Source organism: Megascapheus bottae, chromosome 26 (genome assembly GCF_031878675.1).
Source record: "Megascapheus bottae isolate mThoBot1 chromosome 26, mThoBot2.hap1, whole genome shotgun sequence".
Classification (NCBI taxonomy): domain Eukaryota; kingdom Metazoa; phylum Chordata; class Mammalia; order Rodentia; family Geomyidae; genus Megascapheus; species Megascapheus bottae.
Window position 1 is genome coordinate 2,413,048 of NC_143534.1, and position 18,603 is coordinate 2,431,650.

The 18,603-nt window shown below is 45.9% G+C and overlaps 1 protein-coding gene across 1 annotated transcript in view; it reads left to right on the forward strand.

Moving 5' to 3' along the window:
- Ryr2 (ryanodine receptor 2) overlaps positions 1–18,603 on the forward strand; it is a 232,881-nt gene that overhangs the window by 74,932 nt on the left and 139,346 nt on the right. Inside the window, exons 17-26 of the mRNA XM_090318697.1 lie at positions 2,520–2,638; positions 3,088–3,221; positions 3,947–4,188; positions 7,285–7,477; positions 9,043–9,259; positions 10,089–10,193; positions 12,540–12,643; positions 15,655–15,738; positions 16,592–16,751; positions 17,411–17,558. Coding sequence (XP_090174823.1) covers positions 2,520–2,638; positions 3,088–3,221; positions 3,947–4,188; positions 7,285–7,477; positions 9,043–9,259; positions 10,089–10,193; positions 12,540–12,643; positions 15,655–15,738; positions 16,592–16,751; positions 17,411–17,558 — 1,506 coding nt within the window. The remainder of the gene's footprint in view (positions 1–2,519; positions 2,639–3,087; positions 3,222–3,946; positions 4,189–7,284; positions 7,478–9,042; positions 9,260–10,088; positions 10,194–12,539; positions 12,644–15,654; positions 15,739–16,591; positions 16,752–17,410; positions 17,559–18,603) is intronic.

The following is an 18,603-nucleotide window of genomic DNA, read 5'->3' on the forward strand; positions in this document are numbered from 1 at the left end:
GGTCCTGGCCCTTTGTTTTAGTGTGTTCTCAACCCATTGCCTTGTTTCCATTTCCTTTAGGGAGCTCTGGCGGTGCTTAGAAGACTCAGCTTGAGTCTTCTCAAAGAATTTAAGCTCCCAAGTGTGCGACCTGAGCCAGGCCAAATTGGTGATCGGAGAGGCAGCTTTCAGCCATCCGCCCTGGTTCCCCCACTGTGGGCTTCTTCTGAATGTGCCCCAGAGATCGCTTTCTGAAGAGGCTCACAGTGGGGCCTTCCTCCTTGCTTCCCCGTGGCTTAGATAAAGGCTGAGGAGGATTGTATATTCTTCCCAGAAGAGCCAGGCCTGTGTGTGCTATCCAGATTGGTTTGTCACCAGGAAAGAGGGCTTAACAAGGCTGTGTGAATTGAGTGCCTTCCTATTTACTGGCAAATATGTTTATTATGAAAGTTATGCATGCTCACTTAATAGAATTGATGAAATATTAAACAAGAAATACGTTATTCAACAATACCCGTGACTTTCATGTATCAGCTTCAAGGTTGTTATGAAATATATAGCTAAGAAATAGCATAGTTAACATGACTAATCATAATCTATATCCACTTTGGAAGTATGTAAATTATGTAATTTACATTATAATATAATTCAGTGACATCAAAGATTTCCCTAAAATTGTTTATTATGACTTACCAAAGGTAATTGTTTTATTTTTCTAGTTTTTATGTCTATTTTAGCAATTTTTAGAACATTTTTAATTCCTTCATATAGTAATACTCATAAAAGTTTTCCCAGCTTTTTTGTTTTTATTTTTTCTGAGTCTCAGAAAACTTTATTCACGTTTACCATTTCTAAGTTAACTCAATATGTTTTATAGTAGTCAAATCACTTTCAGTTCAAGTATTGTATTATAATCTCTAGTAAATATTATTTATTTTTCTCATTTCTTACTCAAGAATTTGCAGCATAATTTAACACAGCTATTTTTTTATTTTGAAAATTAAACAATGAGTCTTTCAGTGTTTCCCAGAGGATTTTTTTTCTTAATCTCAAAAGCAAATTTGCAACTGAATGTGATGATCAAAATAAAATTTCTCTGGCATATTGTCAGGCTACGAGAATTAAAGACAGTTATAAAAAAATTAAGTAGGTGATCATTTCTCGTACCTGGCCAGGTAGAATTAATGTTAAAAAGCTTAATATAGAAAATTCTGAAAGCCTTCTGTCAGACTATGCTAATTTGAGAAAAACAGGAAAGCATTCTCATATATCCATTTTATGTTTTTGATATATGCCACTCCTTTCCAGCATCTAGTCCCACATCTTTTCTTGTATTTATTTGGTTTTGTACTTGCTCTGGATCTTTATGGGTATTTTTTTTTGGCCAGGAGAGTCCATTGCCTTTGGCCTTTTATTTGTTGGTCTTCTATTCGTAATGATAAATCCAGAGCAGGGACTGGTTAACTTCTTCTGTAGAAGGTGGTGAATAGCTCAGTCTGTTTGAGATGCTGTGACAAAATAACATAAGCTATGTGGGTTGTGCCTGACTGTGGTTCAGTGTTCACCCTTCTGGTGGTGTCAAGTGCAAGGTGAGGGCTCCGGTAGGTCCACTGTCTTCTAGAAAGCTCCTCCACACTGGGCACAAGGGACAAAAGCGCCCGCTCAGGGCCTCCTGTGGGAAGGCAGGAGTAAGTCCATTCACCGATTTCTAATTGACCTCAAGACCTGGAGCCTGCTGACTCACTGCTTTCCCGGAGTCCATTTTCTCTTTATGTTAGCTCATAGTAAATGAGATCATTTTATTTCACTTGGATAGGAATGAAGTTCCAGGGTACTCATTGGAATATCTTTTAATTCAGTCATTGCCTTTTTATATTGCTATCATTGGCTCTTGAGTTTTGTGTGTCATTCATTGGCTTGTCGAAAAACAGCTGCCAGGTTTGAACAACACCAGACTGAATGTGGAGATTGGAGGGGGTACTTTTGGAACTGAAATGCGTCAGCCTTTCAGCAGATGATGCATTCAGTGGACAAATGGAGATTCCCAGATACCACGGGGGTAGTGGATCAGGACGTGGGTGCACTGTAATTTGTGACAGTGATGAAGACTGAGGTCTGAGCTGTCTCTTGGTGAAACTAACTCCGTCCCTTCCAAAAGAGCAAACTGCTTGAGACATGTGAATGTTTCTCCGGGGCTCTGAAAGGGTCTCTCCAGTTGGCTTTTGTTTCTCCAGGGCTCTGAAAGGTTCTCTCCCAGTTGGGTTTGATTACAGAGAGCCACTAGGCCTCGTGGCTGACAGGGGCCGATAGTGCTTAGAGCTGGTGAGGGGGGCTCGCTCTGCAAACATGAGTGGGTACATTCCTTGGGGCTTTTAAGTTAATGTTTGGATGTCAGCCTGGTCTTGCAAGTACCCCCTCATCAGAGTGTTCTGCAACAGATGTTGAGTACAAGATAATTATATGTAGGACAGAGTGAACACAGTTTGCCACGTGAGAAAGAACAGGTCAGGTATCTCTCCCTCTCTTTGTTTTATCTGCAGGCATTCTTGAAGTGCTACACTGTGTGCTCGTGGAAAGTCCGGAAGCATTGAATATAATTAAAGAGGGACACATCAAATCCATCATCTCACTTTTAGATAAGCACGGAAGAAACCACAAAGTGAGTAAAGCATTTTATTTCCGCGAATACATTTTCTGGAGCTATTTAAAGTAGAACAGCCATGAAATGGTACACTTGAAAGAGCTAGAAGAAAAGATTGGCATTAATTAATGTTCCGCATCCACACAGACAAGTACCACCAGGTGCCCTGCATGTACAGCGTTTCCATGGCGCAGTTAAGAATCTCAGCTAAAAAATCTGTCTTTAAAAGAAGGCTTTTCAAAGCTGTGCTGAGATTTTCCCTGGGCATGTGGCATCTGAGTTACAGTGGAGGAATGCTGGGTGGATCCCTGGCTCTCCTCCAAGGTGCAGGTCAGCTCTCAGTGTGTGCAGGGAAGTAGGGACGCCTGGGGACTCACAGTGTCCTATTCAGTGGTTGGAGGGGACCTGTTGGCCCGTAGATCCTAAAGGTTGAGCTCAAACAAGCCTGAAGTGCCTTCTCATTTCAGGTCCTGGATGTCTTGTGTTCTCTCTGTGTATGCCACGGGGTCGCCGTGCGATCTAACCAGCACCTCATCTGTGACAATCTCCTGCCAGGAAGAGACCTCTTGTTGCAGACCCGTCTCGTGAACCACGTCAGCAGGTAGCTGCATCTGGGCCGGCCCCAGCCAGGAGACAGTCAGTGTGCTCTGGGGTTAGCGTCGTAGCTAGGATAACAGCTGGCCAGTTGTTTTATGGGTGTCTCTACTGTATTTCCCCAGGAAGTATTAGAAGTGCCTTTTAAAAAGTTAAGCCGGTAGGTTTATAACGACAGATAAACCAAGCGAAGTGCACGTTTGTCCCAGGCGGGCGTGAGCGCCCTGGTACGTGCCCGTGCAAGCAGTGCAGCGTCCACTTCTTTAGGAACAGGCAGACGTTCTGAGCTGGAGATAATCACGTTTTTGCTTTCGTAGAACTAGCTAGAGGTGCTGTCCTTTTGCCATCTTTCAAGGTCAACACTGTGTATGGTCTACAAAGTCAGTGTCCACACCACGCCTGTAATCTTAGCTACTCAGGAGGCTGAGGTCTGAGGATTGAGGTTTGAAGCCAGCCCAGACAGGAAAATCGGTCAGACTCTTATTGCCGATTAACCACCAGAAAACCAGAAGTGGTGCTGTGGCTCAAAGTGGTAGAGCGTTAGAAAGAGAAGCTAGGGGCAGTGCCCGAGTCCTGAGTTCAAGCCCTGGGACTGGCAATAAAATAAAATAAAGAGAGCGGGTGTGGGGTGCGAGGGCTGGGAGAAGCAGGGCCCGAGTCCCAGCATTGCTAGCGGCAGGCTTGGCCTTCCCTGTCTCTCGAAAGCGTGTGTCTCTTCCTGTCTCTTGAAAGCATGAGGCCCAACATTTTCCTGGGCATCAGTGAAGGATCTGCCCAGTACAAGAAGTGGTACTACGAGTTGATGGTAGACCGCACGGAGCCCTTCGTCACGGCCGAAGCCACTCACCTGAGGGTGGGCTGGGCGTCCACCGAGGGGTGCTCCCCCCACCCGGGAGGGGGCGAAGAGTGGGGCGGCAGCGGGGTCGGCGACGACCTCTTCTCCTACGGATTTGACGGCCTGCAGCTCTGGGCAGGTAGGCACCCCCTCTGTTGGCTCTGGTGTCTCTCGGGATGGACATGGCGCTGCTTCTTGGCGGGTGATGAATTATCTATTCAGAACTTTGACAAGGCGAGAAGGGGTAGAGTCGAGTCAGAAGCTGCCACGCGGGTGTCCTTCCTCGGGGCTGGATTGCTTTTCTGAGCAGTGCGTGTAAGTGTGTGTGTGTGTGTGTGTGTGAGAGAGAGAGAGAGAGAGAGAGAGAGAGAGAGAGAGAGAGAGAGAGAGAGAGAGAGAGAGAGAGAGAGAGAGAGAGAGAGAGAGAGAGAGAGAGGTACACAGATCTCGCTTCTACTGCAAGAACAGTACAGAACGCTAACCCTGGAAAGTGGGCTGCTCCAGTCTCCTGCAAAGGAAGGGAAGGGCTAGAATCTGCAGCTGATAAAGCTCTGGGTAAGGAGTCCAAAGGCCTAAACATACACATGTATAATGCACATCACCAGCTCCTACCTCTAGGCTCTGTGGTGGAGGGCGTATTAAGTATAAACACCGGGAGGTGTTAGAAATAGTACTCTTGTTTCCGATTTGTAGAGTTAAGAGTTTGGATGTCTGAGAAGCTTAGCTCTTGCATCCGTGGGGAATGTTTAGCTATTATAGTTTATTTAGACCCTCTTGTTTGTAAAGCTTCATGTAGTATTTAGTCCTGGGATGGCCCTGACTGACTTTGTAATGGAAGACACAGAAAGTTCTCCTCTCCTCCCTTCTCTCCTTGTCTTCAACTCAAGGCTGTGGCGTTTTGGGCAGGCACTCTGCCACTTGAGCCTTGGTTAGTTTCTAGCCTTGTCACTGAGAATGACTGGCACGTGGCACTGCGCCCAGCCTGTGAACTCGCCCTGTAGCTGGGATTGCAGAGGCTTCTTCTCTACCATGGGTTGAGATGGCTTTTATACCCGGGCTGTTCTTGAACTCTGATCTCATGTCCTCTGCCTCCCAGATAGCAGGACTACACATATAAACCCCAGGCCTGCCCTACCCGTTTTGTTTCTTCTTAATGATTGCTAGAAAATGTAAATGATTTCCAGGAGAGAGCAGATTGTTTTTCTTTTGCCAGTCTTGGGGCTTGAACTCAGGGCTTGGGCATTGTCCTTGGACATATTTTGTTCAAGGCTAGAGCCACAACCACACTTAAGCCACAGCACCACTTCTGGCTTTTTCTGAGTATGTGGTACCAAGGAATCGAACCCAAGGCTTCGTGCATGCTAGGCAGGCACTCTACCACTAGGCCGTGTTCCCAGCCCAGCAGATGTTTTATCTGTGAACATTTTGTCACTGGAGAATGGAGATAGTTTTTAGAATCAGAGCTTGGCTTAGAATCCTAAGTTTTGAGCCACGTCTTCATTTATTCTCTCACATTTAAACGCTGTATACAGTTGTGATTTGGGCCTCCCAGATGTTTAAAAAGGAACAAATGTTTGCGAAGTTTCCATGCTTTTAGAGAATCTAAATAGAGAAGAAGCAAGGGGAGGGCCATTCTAGCAGCATAGGAAAGGTACACAGAGTCCTTGTCCACGATCTACACATCCCCCTGTCCATCTGTCCCTGTCTGGCTGATGCAGACAGCAGAAAGTAACCCCTGAGAGGTGAAGCTGTAGCTTTACAGAATCCCAATGCTGTTCCTTGGCTTCAACACTGGGGGCGCTGTCCATGCGTGACCTCACCAGTGACCTGTAAGCTTCAGGCATCACACACAGGGACCCAGGGAGCATCAGTGGTCGTTAGAATCGCATTAATCAGACCCCTGACCAAAGTGTTGAGTGACAGCAAATACTTGTTTTCCACATAATAACTAAAATAATAACATGTTTATTCATGGTTAATCCTGGTGCAAACAAATAAATAGACCTTCATGTATGGGCTATGTGAGTTTTTAAGATACCTCTCTTTTTAAGCTTCCTCTGTGTTTTGGCATTTTTCGGCTGCCCTTAGTGTTGGCACTCATTGGCAAATGACTTCTGATAGTCAGGAATAGCTTTACGTCATTGATTGGCCAGGGCAGGAAATGACACTAATCAAATGTCGTTTTCATGCATCTAGTCACATCCTATTCTATTACAAGGCCAACTGCAATCTCACATAAAAATAAATTTAATTATAAAACAAAAGCAAATTGGCTTCTGATTGTCTCTCGGAATAAACAGTGTGCTGTGAGAACAAATGATGCCGCTTTTTCTCTCATCTTTTATGTTGAACGTATAGAGCCAAGAGGACTTGGTATTTGAGAGAGAGTCTTGTGCCAAAGAAGGTGTTATTGTAAACCATGGATTCAAGCATGGCAGCAATCTGGAAGGGGTCTGATATTCTAGGTATTAGAAATCAAGGCATAGAACTTGAGGTTGGGCAAGGGGTCTCATGCCTGTAGTCCTGGCTGCTCTGTAGTTGGAGACAGTGGATCACGGTTCAAGAGCATTCTAAGCAAAAGTACATGAGACCCCATCTCCATCAGTGGTCTGTGCCTGTAATCCTACTACATGAACAGCCCAAATAAGGGAATTACTGTTCCAGCCACGGTGAACAGCACAGAGAGCTAGGCATGTGGCTCAAGTGGTGGAGTGCTTGCTAAACAAGTACAGAACGTTGAAGTAACAGCCAATATGGCACATACAGTGACCGCAACCACAATAACAATACTAGCCATCAAAATAAAAACAGGTCCAGGTTCAAAGAGGTTAAAAACTGGCCAAAGGTTGGGTAAGTTGCCAAGGTAGCTATTTGAAGTAAAATCTTCTCCTGGAAGTCGTCCACTCACAACCTCATAATGCGTGGGATAATTCCTAGGGTCGGACATCACCCCCTACACACAGAAATTTCTACATATCAGAAGGTTTATTTGCAGAGAAGCAGCACAGTTCCCCAAATCAAAGCCGCTTCACGTTACGTCTCACGTGCCGTAGCCCTGATTCAAGCATTGGTTTTGATCGTGCGTTTAACACACACATAGCATTAGTTTCCACGCGTTCCACACTCAGCGGGCTGCGTGCTCTGCTCTGTCATGGTCCATTCAGCCCGGTCCTGGGGCTCTGACTGAGATTCAGCCATGGCTCTGGCCTGACTCTCCCTGTCTCCCTGGCCCTAGGTTGTGTGGCCCGGACGGTCAGTTCCCCCCACCAGCACCTGCTGCGGACCGACGACGTCATCAGCTGCTGTCTGGATCTGAGTGCCCCTAGCATCTCCTTCCGCATCAACGGGCAGCCCGTGCAAGGGATGTTCGAGAACTTCAACACCGACGGCCTCTTTTTCCCCGTGGTCAGCTTCTCTGCAGGCATCAAGTGAGCGAGCCCCTGGCGTGGCGGCTGCTTCTGCTTGTGTTTGCGCACAGGACCCTGCCCGGCCTGACACTGCCTCTCTGGCCACGTCTGCCCAGAGGGCCTGTTGCCTCTTCTCAGGAAGGAGGAGGAAGGTCCGCCTAGGAGAGCCTCTCTGAGTGCCTTGCCTGCCTGTCCAGCCCAGCATCTAGCTGGGAGTGTGTCTCCTGCAATAGTCCAGGTCCATGTCTCAAGTTCAGTGAGGGGAAATGACAGTGGTGTGAAGAGACTGCTTTTCTGCTCCTGTGGATTTTTGTTATTTCCTTTTGTCCCATTCCATCCCTCACCGGACAGAAAGAGTGTTACTACCTGTGTCCGGCCTTGAACTTCCACCTCGGGATTCCCTGCAGGTCACTGACTAACCAACTGCGTCTCCCTGGCTGTCTCCTTTCCCATTCCTCTTGTCCTGCCTTTCCTATTCCCACGGTGGAGGGCGAATGAACATTATTGGAGTGTCACAAAGGAAACTTGCATGTGTGGAATTCTGTTTTCATCCATCCATCCCGCCCTCTGTTGTGTTTATGTGACTGCTTGTGTGTGACTCCCTCCATCCTCCTGACTGTATTAATTTTGCTTGTTAGGAACAGTTGCAAAGTCTCCTCCTGAGTACCACCCCTCGTTGCAAACTTATTATATCAAGGAAGTTCTGAATGATCACAAAATATCATAGAGAAATTACCTTTCTAGTATAGCTATGCAAATTGTGCTTCTTTCTATAGGCTTCCAAGTAATTTTAGTTCTTACTTTTTGTTCTTTCATATTTGCTTTTTAAAACTATTCCCTTCTACCCTCATTTCTTCCATCCTTTCCTTTCTTTTCTTTGTTTTTTTTGGGGGGGGGGTGTTGTAACTTTTAACTTAGAGAACAACTTCCAAACTAGAGAAGGAGATTATAAAGAAAAGGAAAAAATTGAATTTTTTTTTGTGTGTGGCCTAGTTGTCCACAACATTGTTATCACTAAACTGTTTCAAAAAGTATTTTTTTTATTATTCAGTGGAACCCAGACTAAATGATTGGTTACTGAGAGGAATATATTCCATGTATTTCCAGGAGTTGAGAGAGCTGTAATCAAGAAGGCTGTTGAGTTCCCCTCTCAGAACTCATGATTTGGGCACTAGAAAATAAGTGTATTTGATTCCTTCTACCTGGACCTGTCCTGTGATTTTAGGCACACAGATACATAGGTCACATCTTCTTTAGTCTGTTTGGCCTGGGGACATTGGGTGAGCAGCTCCTGTGAACTCACTCATGGGGAGACTCAATGCGCAGGCTTCACGGGACTTCTCCTGTCTCTAGTTGAGTCTTCACTGGCCTGGTTAATGTCTCTTGTGCCCTCCTGGTTTACCTTTTACCTGATTCTAAGTTGGTGACTTGGTGACACCAAGGAACACAGCACGGCTTCTGATAACCATTGATTTTATTTAATTAATTTATTTTTTTGTATCAGCGAAGTTCTGTTTTGTTAGCTACGAAACTCTGAGATGCACAGAGGCGTGCTTGGCTCTCACGTGCGCCATTTGTCTTTCTAGGGTGCGTTTTTTGCTGGGAGGGCGACATGGAGAATTCAAATTCCTCCCCCCGCCCGGGTATGCGCCTTGTTATGAAGCTGTTCTTCCGAAAGAAAAGTTGAAAGTGGAGCACAGTCGGGAATACAAGCAAGAAAGGACGTACACGAGAGACCTGCTGGGCCCCACCATTCCCCTCACCCAGGCCGCCTTTACCCCGGTTCCTGTGGACACCAGCCAGGTACCCAGAGCAGCTGCCGTGGCGGGCACTGTAGCCCTTCCTCGCGTCTGTGGCTTCACGGGGGCACTGCAGGCCCGGGGCAGGTCCTGAGGAATGCCACCCATCTGAGTGTGCGGCTGGAGCAAGTGCCATGAAAGATGTGTCCTGACCACTTTTTGTTCATTAATTTTCTTGGAAACCTAAATTGTCATGCATAAAAAAATGCAGAATTAAAGAATACTATGAGATAAGTCAGGTACTGGTGGTGTACATACACCAACCTAGTTACTCAGGAGGCTGAGACCTGGGGATGGTGATTGCAGACAGATGGGCAGAAAAATTCGCAAGAAGGGCCGGCAGTGTGGCCTAGTGGTAGAGCGCTTGCCTAGCATGCACAAAGACCAGGGTTTGATCCCTGGGTACCACATACATAGAAAAAGCTGTAAGTGGTGCTGAGACTCAAGTGGTGGAACTCTAGCCTTGAGAAAGCCCAAGGACAGGGCTCAGGCCCTGAGTTCAAGCCCCAGGACTGGCAAAAAAAATTAAAAAAGTTCACAATACCTCATCTCTAATTCACCAGCAAAAAGTCGGGCTGGAGATGTGACTTCAATGGTAGAATCACGGTCATGTCTAAGCAAAGAGAGCCTAAGGTCCTGAGTCCCAGCCCCAATTCTGACCCTCCTCCCAAGAAAAGAATATCACAAAGATAATTTCTTTAGAACTTCATTATCTTATTATGTCAACAGCTTATGAGTCAGGTTACTGTAGATTACTTTAGGGCAAGAGAAAACTGGTTCTGTGTCTTATTTGTTCCTGACTTGTGATTTCTTTGTCTTCTTTCAATTTTTAGATTGTCTTGCCTCCTCACCTTGAAAGGATCAGAGAAAAGCTGGCAGAGAATATCCATGAACTCTGGGTTATGAATAAAATTGAACTTGGCTGGCAGTATGGTCCGGTACATAATTTTAGAATTTATTTTCAGATCCTGTTAATATATCTTTTTGAGATTTTTTTTTCTCCCTGATGTCTTGCAATGGTGTGATAGGAATCAACCAGATTGATTTCTTTTGGCGCATGTTAGGTTTTATGTGTTTTTAGGGGTGGGGGTGTGTGGAGGTCGATATTATTTGCAGGCTTGGCTGGGTCATCTGGACAAAGGGAAAATGATCGATCTTTGGGCTGAATGTTGTATCTTCAAAGCAGAGTTCACAGTCTGGATATTGATCTTCAAGGCAGGGTTTTACAAACTCAGTCACACTGCAAGTGGAAAGTGGAATGAAAGAGTTGGGTCCTTTCTTTCTGAATGTTCCTCTCGGCCTGGCGTGTACAGCAGCAGGAGCCAGAGGAAAAGGCAGTATTGGCTAACCAGTAGCGGATGGGCTGGGAAAAAATGGCTGCACGCCTTCCCAATAGCTTATTACTTACCATTTGTCACTACACCTTAGGTGTAGGAAACAAAGCTATCCCAGTGTATGATAAACCTGTGTTTAGCCGGAGCCTGGCAATACTTGTGTTTTCATGGTGTTATTATTCTAAATGCTCCTAGATCTACTAGAAGGGAAGAAATGCAGTGCTGTGGGCTTTTCTCTGGCATCGGGAACAGAACATTACAGAAATGAGGGTGTGGGGGGTGGAACCTCAGGACTCAGATACATTCCTCTCCCTATCAGGTTTATAATTTAGAATTAGGGATCTAGAATTAAATTTTGTAACCGTTTTATTTATAAGTCTGATGCCTTCATAATGGTCACAAGAAAGGAAAGAATAAAGGCATTTATTGTTCTTATTATTGTTCTTATTATTATTCTTTGGTGCTGCTTCTGAGGTTTGAGCTTAGCCTGGGCACTGTCCCTGAGCTCTTTTGCTCATAGCTAATGCTCTATTACGTGGGCCATATAGCTCCATCCTCGGTTTTTGGTGGTTAATTGGAGATCTAAGGTATATCAACTTTGCTGGCCAAGCTGACTTAGAACTGTGATTCTCTTATCTCATCCTTCTGAGTAGGGAGGATTACAGGTGTGAGCCTAGACAAGATGTCATTTCCAACCTGGCATCTTGTGTAGATTACTAAAAGCTCATGTTCCTGTTTCCATGCCTCTCTGTGGCACTGGTAGAAGTGTGTAGATGCCCGTGGTGTGATCAGTCTGTTTCCTGGCAGCTTATCGCTGTCCTCTGGATGCCACCACAGCTAATGCCCTGTAATTCTGATCTTTGCTGAGATGTTAACAAGGCTAATTGTTATGAAGGTAAGGAGAGGGAACAACTTTCTCCTTCATTCCTTACTAAAAAAATCTAGCATTGAATGGGATGGCAAATCCAGTATACTCTAGTTGTCTTTGGGTTGGACATCCATGACTTCAGACCCTTTTTTTCTTGGGGTTATTCCTAAGAAATATGGTGTACCCATGGTTTACGTAGCTTTGACACTATCAAGTCTCGTAAGTCCTCTAGAGATGGCTTCACAAGTACAGGAGGGGGTTTATGGGTGATATTTAAATACCAGGGCATCTTCTGGAAGGTGATTGGGCAAGCTTGGGTTTTGTTATCCACCGAGGCCTTTGTGGGTACAGGGAAGTCACTGACCATCGACGTGTTCCAGGATTCCTTCAGCAAAGCCTTTATCATCTGTTTAAAGCGGAGGAGTAATTTGAGAGCAGAAGCTAACTTACCAGAGCTACTGCACAGTGCTGGCAGCTGGCAGCAGGCTCAGAGCAGACAGATTACTACAGATGAAAATGAAGTCTTTATCATACATTCTTACACAGAATGCATCTGAGCTTATCAAATATTTGACTTATGAGCCATTTGTTAGGCATCTGCCACATGTCTAGGCGTGTCCTAGCTGTTGGGGTAAAGGCAGCCTGGATCCTTGCTTCTTTGACCTTCTGGTGCAAGGAGGGTGGACTGTATCCCAATAAGTGGGCGAGCACTGTATAGCAGGTGGTGAGGACACATTTTTTTTTAAATGTAGGATGGGTGGGAAGATTGCCATATTTTGCAGAATTCCATTTTGGATGGGGAGATTTCAGCACATACTGGAAAGATCCAAGCTAGCAGATGTGTGGGCACAAGAGGAAGCAGGGCAGGGGCACACGGAGGCACAGGGTAGGGAAGAGGAGAGGGGAGGAGAGAGCAGCCTTTACCTCTGGCTGTAACCCTGGATGGATGGATCCCTGGAGAGGCCAGAAGCTTCTATAGGGGTGAGGAAGGGCCACGGCGACTCCTTATTGCTTTCTAGAGCTTGGCCACCCAATGTGGGGTTCTGGAAAGCATGGCGTGTCAATTTCCTGTCCCGTTTCAGGTCAGAGATGATAACAAGAGGCAGCACCCCTGTCTGGTGGAGTTCTGCAAGCTGCCCGAGCAGGAGCGCAATTACAATTTGCAGATGTCCCTGGAGACCCTGAAGTGAGTTCCATATCGTCTTGTATTTTTTTCTGATCTCTCTCACCTAAAGGAAGTCAAATACTGAGGTGTTCTACTTTAATTCTTCCATGAGGTTATCTGAGTTCCAGTGGGGACTTTCTATAAGGCACAGCTGAATCAGACTTGGTAGGAGTTAACTTGGATCTCCTTCCTTCCTTCCTCCCTCCCTCCCTCCCTCCCTCTTATTTTTTTTTTACCAGTCCTGGGGCTTGAACTCAGGGCATGAGCACTGTCCTTGGGTTTTCCTCAAGGCTAGCACTCTACCATTCTAGCCACAGCACCACTTTTGGCTTTTTCTATGTATGTGGTACCAAGGAATTGAACCCCGGGCTTCATGCATGCTAGACAAGCACTCACTCTATCAGTAGGCCATGCTCCCAGCCCCTCATGTTTTGTTTTTTTTTTTGTTTTTTTGGTGTGTGTGCCAGTCTTAGGACTTGAATCCACAGTCTGTGCGCTATTCCTGAGCTTACTTGTTCAAGGCTAGCACTGTACCATTCAAGGCTAGTGCTCTACCACCTTGCCTTTTGGTGACTAACTGGAGATAAGTTTCATGGATTCCCTGCCTGGGCTGGCTTTGACCTGTAATCCTCAGATCTCAGTCTCCTCAGTAGCTAGGATTCTAGTTAGGAGCTACCAGCATTCATTCGATCACCTTCCTTTATGTCTTATTGCTCTATATCAGTATTTCTCAAATGACGAATTACAGAAGTCTGAGTGTTTTGTGAACTGACGTAATATGTGACTCATAGTGTAAATCAGGGACCAGGCCAGTTGCACACCATCCCTGACTTGTTACAAAATACATGTGAGATGTTAAGAGTGAATGTTTAGAAACTTTGATACAATTTCAGGGAGAAAAGTTTATGTCTCTTAAAAATGTAGGTGAATATCTAATATGTGTTATAGATTTTTATTTTGAAAACTTGATCTAGTAATTTTAATGTATTCTTATCAGAGAATCACATCAGGACTGACTGGAAATTAAGCAAAATTTAGTTCTTCACCAAGAATAACTTTGGACCCAAAATATTGAAAGAATGTGGTGTTAAAACAATTAGAGAGATTTTTATCGACAAGTGTTCTTATCAGTCTCTAAAATGGGCTAGAGTGATTTTCATGATGTTTCTGAATTCACTTAGCCATAAAATTCTTTTCTCAGGAGGAGTCTCTGGACTATTTCTTTCTGTAGCATACTTTGAGAACAGCTACTCTAGGCTATTTTGTGTCATCTTGTAAAGGCAACTTTTCTTTTCAATGACATTTTGCTTATCAGACTCCTGAAAGTACCACATTTTCAGCTGGAAGAATGGGTCTGGGGTAGGACAAATAAGGCAATGTATTTTCAAATTTATCTAGATAAAAAGTTCAGTAAACAATTATATAATCTTTGTCTTTGCCTTTGACATCCTACAGAACTGACTTTGTTCAGGGGATTCTCACTACCCTTACCTGCTTTTATATTACTCGTTCTTTTTTTTTTTCAGTTTTGTGTTTGTCCAGAGCCAGGGCTAATTTCCAGTGAAGCTATTGCTCCAAGGAGCAGGAACATAAACCTTAAATAATGTTCTGGACTTGGGATTTGGACGCAAGCGTCTACTGTGAAAGATGCAGAGTCATTACCATGGCAATAGTCAGATAGAGCACAGAGTGTGAGTTTAGGTTTTCCCGGTAATGTTGAAGAAGAAGGAATCTGCACAAATGAAGAAAATAAAGAATCGATTAAGTAGAAACCGTGACCAGGCCTGCCTGGGGTAACGAATGTGGGAGGCTCAGCTCCGACCCACCCTGTCCCTGGACTAAACACATTCTGTTTTCCTCTGTGGCTGTGACACGAGTGAGCTTGCTACATTCAGTCCTGTAACTCATGGCAGTTCATTATCCCCCAATGTTTCAACATAATTTAGTTATGTTTGCAGTCCGCTCCTTATCATTCTGGAAATTGACAGCTCGGCCAGCCATGGTAGGTTCTGGGAGGGCAGAACTCCCCCTCCTTGTATTTCGTTAGGCTGAACTTGTGCCAAGTGTACATGTACAACACAGACTTCTTCCCTACGCCTGCTGCTGGCTGGGGTGATTAATCATCCGATGCCTGGTCGTGGGTGGTGGGTTGCTTCTCACTGTCAGTACAAATGGCCCCTTCCTGAGAGAATCTTTACCCCGGCTTCCCCGTTTCTTAGAGCGACAATGGTGTACATTATGGCTTCATCGTGAACTGATTTCACCCACTCCTTTGCAGATTCAATGACATTGGATCTTATGTCCCCCCAACTAATCCTTTATCCATTTCCGGTGGTTCCGAGGAAGCATGGTGCTTGCTTGCTTTGCCTCTGGTGCTCACGCATCTCCTGGTGGCTGCAGTGTGCCTCAGGAGGGGGTAGTCCTTTGCGGTGTCACTCAGCGGCGTGATCTTCCTGTGGAGTACAACCTCTCCGGGCCTCAGGGTTTGTTCTCCTCGTGGCCTGGAGATGGTGCGTGGTCTGGGTGACAGGTGTCCTGTCGCCTTTAACACCTCGTGTCCCACAGAGGGAGCACAGCCAAAGCTTTTTGCTTGTTGACGTTACTTGCTTTTACTTGTTGACTTCATTTGTTTCAATCCTGAGAAGTTAAAAGTAAAAAAACAAAAACAAAAACAGATGAGAAAATTCTCCCAGAATCCCTCGTGTTGAGTTGAGGTGAAATCACTGCCCAAACTCTTCGTGTTTGGCTCGGCATATGCACCAAGCCACAGCCCCCAGGGTGTAGGAGAATCTTGAGTGCCGGACACCTTTGTGAAAGGAGACAGTTGGAAGGAGAAGGGTGTAGGGCTCAAGAGATTTCTTGCTGTGCCATTTCCAATTCTAGTCTGAGCTCTTAGGAGTAAGCTGGTGGTGAACAAGTAAGTTTTCCTGTGGCTTAAAATCCAGAAATGTGTTCCACTGTCAATTTGCTAGCATAGTATCACTGGATCCAGGGCAGCTTTCCTGTGGCTCACCCCGGCCTTTGTGTTCTAGGACCTTGCTGGCGATGGGGTGCCATGTGGGGATAGCAGATGAACATGCGGAAGAGAAGGTGAAGAAAATGAAACTCCCCAAAAAGTGAGTATGTAGGGCGCCGGCGCCAGGGACGGACACATCTGTGTCACCGTCCGTGGAACACTCCAGGGTCGCCCTTGGCAGACAGCTACATGTCGTGTTCACTTAGTCTGTCTAGAGTGTGTCCACCAGTGTCCCAAGCCCAGTGACGCCAGGTGTCTGGTAGAGAGATTGGGTCGGCCATGTATAGAGAAGAAACCAAGTGTGGCATCTATTGGGGAGTGTGTGATTGAAGTGTGATAAGATCCAGAGAAAGCAAGTTTCTCATGAGGTTTTTCAAGGGAGGTTTTCCTCATTTGTGGTAGCTGGCATGGACCTATACATCTGTAACTATACATACTGGGCGGTATGCAAGCGGTTACAAGTGAATTAATTGCAGTATAATAGACTCCAGGGAGAGCTCAAACAATATAACCTTTTAGAAAAGAGTAGGTCACAGCCCAACAAAATCTACAACAGGCAGTGGGTCCATCCAAGGTCGGGAGAAAATACAGCCAGGAATTCATTATCGGTACCGTAAAATGAAGAAAAGTGAGTGAAGGAGTGACACGGATTAAGATGCATTTTGTTTATAAACTGCTTCATGACATGGCACCTCCTTTGTACAACTACTTAAAGAAAATAGTGGAGGGGAAAGAAATTATCGTAACCTCTGGTTAACGCATGAGTGGAAACAGAACTCATGTGGCTCGTTCACGTCCTCAGCCGCAGGGAAAAGATCCCAGGCTGTTGTCTGATCCTTTATCCCGGCCCCACCATGGCCCTGAGACTGTTGATACGGTGTGGGCCAGGGCATGGTTGTCCTGGGGTCTTTGGGAAAGAATTATTTCTAAACGTCTTTGTCTTTGCCTTGCAGCTACCAGCTGACCAGTGGTTACAAGCCTGCGCCCATGGACTTGAGCTCCATAAAACTCACCCCCTCTCAGGAAGCCATGGTGGACAAGCTGGCAGAAAATGCACACAATGTGTGGGCTCGGGATCGAATCCGGCAGGGCTGGACTTATGGCATCCAGCAGGTATGGGGGGGGCGGGTTTGGGGGGTTCTCAGTATAGGTTCTGAGCGTTACCTCCAGTGTGAGAGGCTACATCACGACTGGATCAGACCTCATGCTTTAAAAGCACCTGGTTAGGGCTGGACGTTGACGGAGCTGGTGGGATTGCCTAGTCTTGTGAAGAAGGCCTAGAATGCAACAATAGCCACATGACGCCTTGGTTTGGGGTTTAAGTGGTCTCCGTGCACGCAAGGAAGTGTCGGTGTGTACACGGTGTGTGCGTGCGTCCTGTGACCCACGGTGGCCTGGTGCTGCTCGGCCCCTGGCAGCAGAACCTTGCCAGGGAGGCGCACGTTGGTGGTAAACATTCTCAGCTGGCTGTTGCAGTGATGGTGGCTGACGGGACGCTGTTAACAGTCAGCAAGTGTGGCTTTCGATATTGTCCCCCGTGTCCCTTCTTTCTGTAGAGAGGCCATTTCAGGTGCGTGCTTTTACCCATTTGCTTACAGCTGGTACTGCCAAGGTGTTTGGTAGCTTCGAGAGGCCAGGAAGATGAAGGAAGCCAGGCACGGGCTGTTGTACTCTTGGGGATCTTGCATTCTGATGTTTCTTTTGCCACCCTCCTGCCTCGAAGCTTCTGCAGCAACTCTGATGACTGTTCACCCTTCCTTTCCACCCTGTAGGATGTAAAGAACAGGAGAAATCCCCGCCTGGTGCCCTATACACTGCTGGATGACCGCACCAAGAAATCCAACAAGGACAGCCTGCGGGAAGCAGTGCGCACGCTGCTGGGCTATGGCTATAGCCTGGAGGCCCCCGACCAGGACCACGGTACCGCCCCGCGCCGCCCCTCTGCACGCCATAGAATAGTGGAAGAGGAGGGCAGGGTGTGGCATCCTCCAGTCCCAGTGGCGTAGAAAGCTCTTGCAGAGAGTTGTAGGTGTCTGACCCCTGGGATGGAAGAAATACCCACCCAGAAAGTTCCCACGTGGCAGAACACACACCGACAGGGACCTGGTCCTTTTCTGTTATTATATTTTACAGGGAAAATGTAATTTACAGACAGGGTTTAACTGTTCGGCTGGAGGGATTTTGACAGGTTTATTCACCAGAGGAACTTGAGCCCGTGAACAGGGGTGTCCCCCACACTTCTGCCTACATGGCGGCTGCCAGCATAAACTGTGCTCCAGAGTGTTTGTTTACTCGTATCATGCAGGGAGATTTTCATGGCTCTGTTGTTTTAGTTTTTATTGAAGTATTTTTTGTTCAGGATGTGAAGGCCAGAGTTCTTCTTTTATTTCTTTTAAATACAGATGAACGTCCTCTTGCCTAACCCCCCTTTAGTGGAGCAGTTACTCTTCTCTAACTAACTTACCTTGTCTTCTTAAAATTTATTTTTTCATGTTATCCTTGAATTCTTAGCCCACGTGGTCGGCTCAGCTTTCCTGCAGAAGGCTGGGGAGTTACCGCTGGAGTCACATCTCTACTTCTGGCTGACTGCCAGTTCATTGGAGACAAGACTGTCTCAGACTCGTCAGCACAGGCTGGCTTTGTATCTCAACCTTCAGATTTCAGCCTCTTGGCTACCTAGGATGTCAGACGTGAGCTCCAAGTTCCCATCTTTACCTCGACGTTTTGATCGCAATAGATGAACGACTTCAGTTTTTAGGCAGTATACTATGTGATTGGATATCTTTAAGAGGTGATCACACTGTGTCACCTTATAGTTAATTTATAGACTCTTAATTTGGGGAGAATTTAGTCTACTGGTTCATGAACATGGTACGTCCCTGTGTATTCTGCCTCTTTTTAATTTATTCTTGTTTTATTTTTATTTTTTTTGCAACATCTCTATCAGGTTGATATTTTTTCTTGC